General features: G+C 27.7%; 1 protein-coding gene across 1 annotated transcript in view; it reads right to left on the bottom strand.

The window, feature by feature from the left end:
* Positions 1-1,959: 1,959 nt before the first annotated feature.
* LOC117174387 (inactive selenide, water dikinase-like protein) overlaps positions 1,960-3,043 on the bottom strand; it is a 30,218-nt gene continuing 29,134 nt past the window's right edge. The window contains exon 6 of the mRNA XM_033363476.1: positions 1,960-2,951. Within this exon, the coding sequence (XP_033219367.1) occupies positions 2,799-2,951 (153 nt within the window). The 3' untranslated portion in view covers positions 1,960-2,798. The remainder of the gene's footprint in view (positions 2,952-3,043) is intronic.

The following is a 3,043-nucleotide window of genomic DNA, read 5'->3' as shown; positions in this document are numbered from 1 at the left end:
ACTCATATTAAATGATAATTTAGAAATTGTTAAATTTTAAGCGACGAAATTGCACATGATCTATTTTTTAGAGCCTGAATACAAAATTATTCAATTTTTATGAATTAAACATTATATTTGTTTAAATATTATGACTGGTACCAACCTGGATGGTTCAATTGTCTTAAAATCAGAATACTGCCATCGGTCACCGTACGACCATAACACCAATCTCAATTTGGAACTTTTTTTATTGTTTGATTGAAAATTTAACAATTTTTTCGAAAATACAGCCTTTTTGGTAGAAAATTTTTGTTTAAAATTCATATTTTGTTTCTGATATGCCAACTGAAATCTTTTTTGGGTGCAAACTGTTTGATCTGAAGATTCGTCTTTTTGGTTTAAAAGTTAATCTTTTTCGGTATAAATATTGTATCTTCCTTGGAAAAATGCAAATGTTTTCTTGAAAAATCAACTAATTCTTAGAAAATTGACCTTTTGGATGAAATTTCAACTCTTTTCTTTTTTAATTTGTCTTTTTGATTCAAAAACTTACCTGTTTTAGTAGATTTTTCATTTTGCTTGGACAAAAAAGCAAATGTAACAATCCTGTTAAAGTCATAATTTTTGGTTAAAAATTTGACTGTTAAGCAGAAAATTAACTAATTGTTAAAAATTCTTATTTTGATGGTGGAAACTGAACTGGATTTTTCTTTGGATACAAATTTAACTACTCTAATTTTTTTTTGAATTCTTGTGCTTTAGAATAAATTCCATCTTTCTTTAATAAAAATGCAAGTAATTGGTTAAAATTTAATGTTTTTCTTGAAGTCATTCTTTTTTATTGTAGTTTTTTTGTCACAAATAGATGCAATATTTTATTGAAAATTTATATTTTTATAATTTATCTCTTTTAGTAGAAATTTCATCTTTCTTTAAACAAAAATGCATCTTTTTGGTAGCAAATTCATCGTTTTGGTTGAAAAAAATTTATTTTTTGATCGTAAAAAGTCGACTGAAAACTATTTTAACAGAAAATTCCACTATTTTTTTAAAACTTACCTTTTTCATCAAAAAATTCATCCGTTTTCGTAGAAATATATTTTTTTTTATGAAAATCAAACTTTTTGATCAAAAATTATTTTTCTTTGCTTGAGCATTCAACTTTTTGTATGAAAGATTTGGCTGAAGCACTTTAAGAAATATTTTTTTTTCTTTCTTGAAGATTTATATATAAATTTAAATTCATCTCTTTGGCTATAAATGTAACTGTTTAGTCGAAAAGGCTTTTCTTTGGTATTTTCTTTTTAAGTTTTATTTAAAAAAATGTTGATCCAAATTTTTTCGTGAAAAATTAATTTTTTTCATAAGACATATTTTGGTTTAAAAATTAAATTTTTGTAGAGAAAATTCGTCTATTGACTTGAAGGTTAAAAAATTTAGATAAAATTTTATTTCGTTTTTGAGGGAAAAATCTGCATTTATTGGAAATTCGTAATTTTGTTTTTTGAATTTTTTTTTTTATAAATATAATCCTTTTTGGTTGTAATATACTCACTTTTTTATTGGAAATTTATCTTTTTAGATTGAAAATTGTATATGTTACAAATTTAAGTATTTTGTTAAAAAGTCATCTTTTATAATATAAAAGACATTTTTTTTATAAAATAAATTTCAAATTTTTAAAATTCTATCTGAAATACTACTTTATTCAGTTTATACACGATTTATAACATATATAAAATATGTTAAAAGTATTACAAGATTAAAATGCTGGTATTTTAATATTAATGATCCAGGAAAATGAAAAATTAGTCAAGGAACAATCAAGGATGTTGAAAAATAAGTTCTCGGACACCCTGCCCAATTCTACTAGCAATAACTAGCAAAGCATTTCTGGAAACTAAAAATTACGTACAGTAAGAGGATAGATTTCCACTAAAGAAAAAAAAAACCAGGTTCCTAATAAAAATATCTCTCTTATTCACAAAGTAGCACTTTATTTTTTATTAAAAAGCAATACAACTTTAGGGCCTGGGTTTTGCCTTTTTTAGATCTTCAATTACACGTGCACATAACACGAGAAACAGCATAATTTTCCTGTCATAGAAAAGAAAATTTAACAAAACTCAACCAAATCGAAAAAGTCTTTACAAAAAGGTGTCTTAGCAAACTGCATTCGAAATATCAGTACATTTTCTCATCTCATTTGACAGAGTTCAATATTCAGAAGACAAGTAAGCAAACTCTCAACAAGATTCTAAAATATAGCTCTCTTTAAATTTGTAGCATGAATGTCTCTATTTTTTCACAACGCTCTTAAAATTATTATTTTTCTTCTCCACCTTCGGCATTCATTTCCGGTTTTGCAGGTTTGATGAAATGCATTTTCAGTTTACCCTAAGCTTAGTGCTACCTTATTCTATTCTTAAAAACATACGCTTATATCTACCAAGATTATACTAAAAAAAAAAAAATCTGTCGACTTTTTCTCTCTTCTTTCTCTCCCCCCTCCCCCCCCCTCATTTAGTCACATTTGTTAGACAGGGAAATCAGAAGTAGATTGTGATTCATTCGTTTTTTCTCACCAATTACATCCAGTGATCGTCGGTGCTTTAAACTGACATTACAATAAAAAAAAAGTACCATCTCGAAATTGCAAGGAAATGTCGGGTGCTCATAATATCATGTAATCGGGATTAGGCAGATCGCCGTCTAAATTGATTTTTGTGAAATTTCCTTCCCTGCGCTGTTTTTTCTTCTTCTTCTTCTTCATTTTTTAAGATCTTATACATCCAACTTGGAAAAAGACTTGACTTTTACCAAAGCTCGCCATCCTTCTCCTTTGCTGGCACTTCTATAACTCGCGGTTTATCAATTATCCTTGCTGTACGAGTACCCTTTTCCACTATTCCGATAATCCACGCCTGATATCCTTCCTGCTTTTCAATGTCTTTGCAGTATGCTGCCGCCTGTAATAAACGGTATTATTTTGATTAAAATTCAAATTATCTGAGTATCTATTCGACGAATACGGCCCGCTAACAAGCGATTTTAGGGGGGG

The sequence above is a fragment of the Belonocnema kinseyi genome, chromosome 6, assembly GCF_010883055.1.
Source record: "Belonocnema kinseyi isolate 2016_QV_RU_SX_M_011 chromosome 6, B_treatae_v1, whole genome shotgun sequence".
In the NCBI taxonomy this organism is placed as follows: domain Eukaryota; kingdom Metazoa; phylum Arthropoda; class Insecta; order Hymenoptera; family Cynipidae; genus Belonocnema; species Belonocnema kinseyi.
The sequence above is the reverse complement of the archived record's forward strand: the minus strand, read 5'-3'. Positions and strand labels throughout refer to the sequence as shown.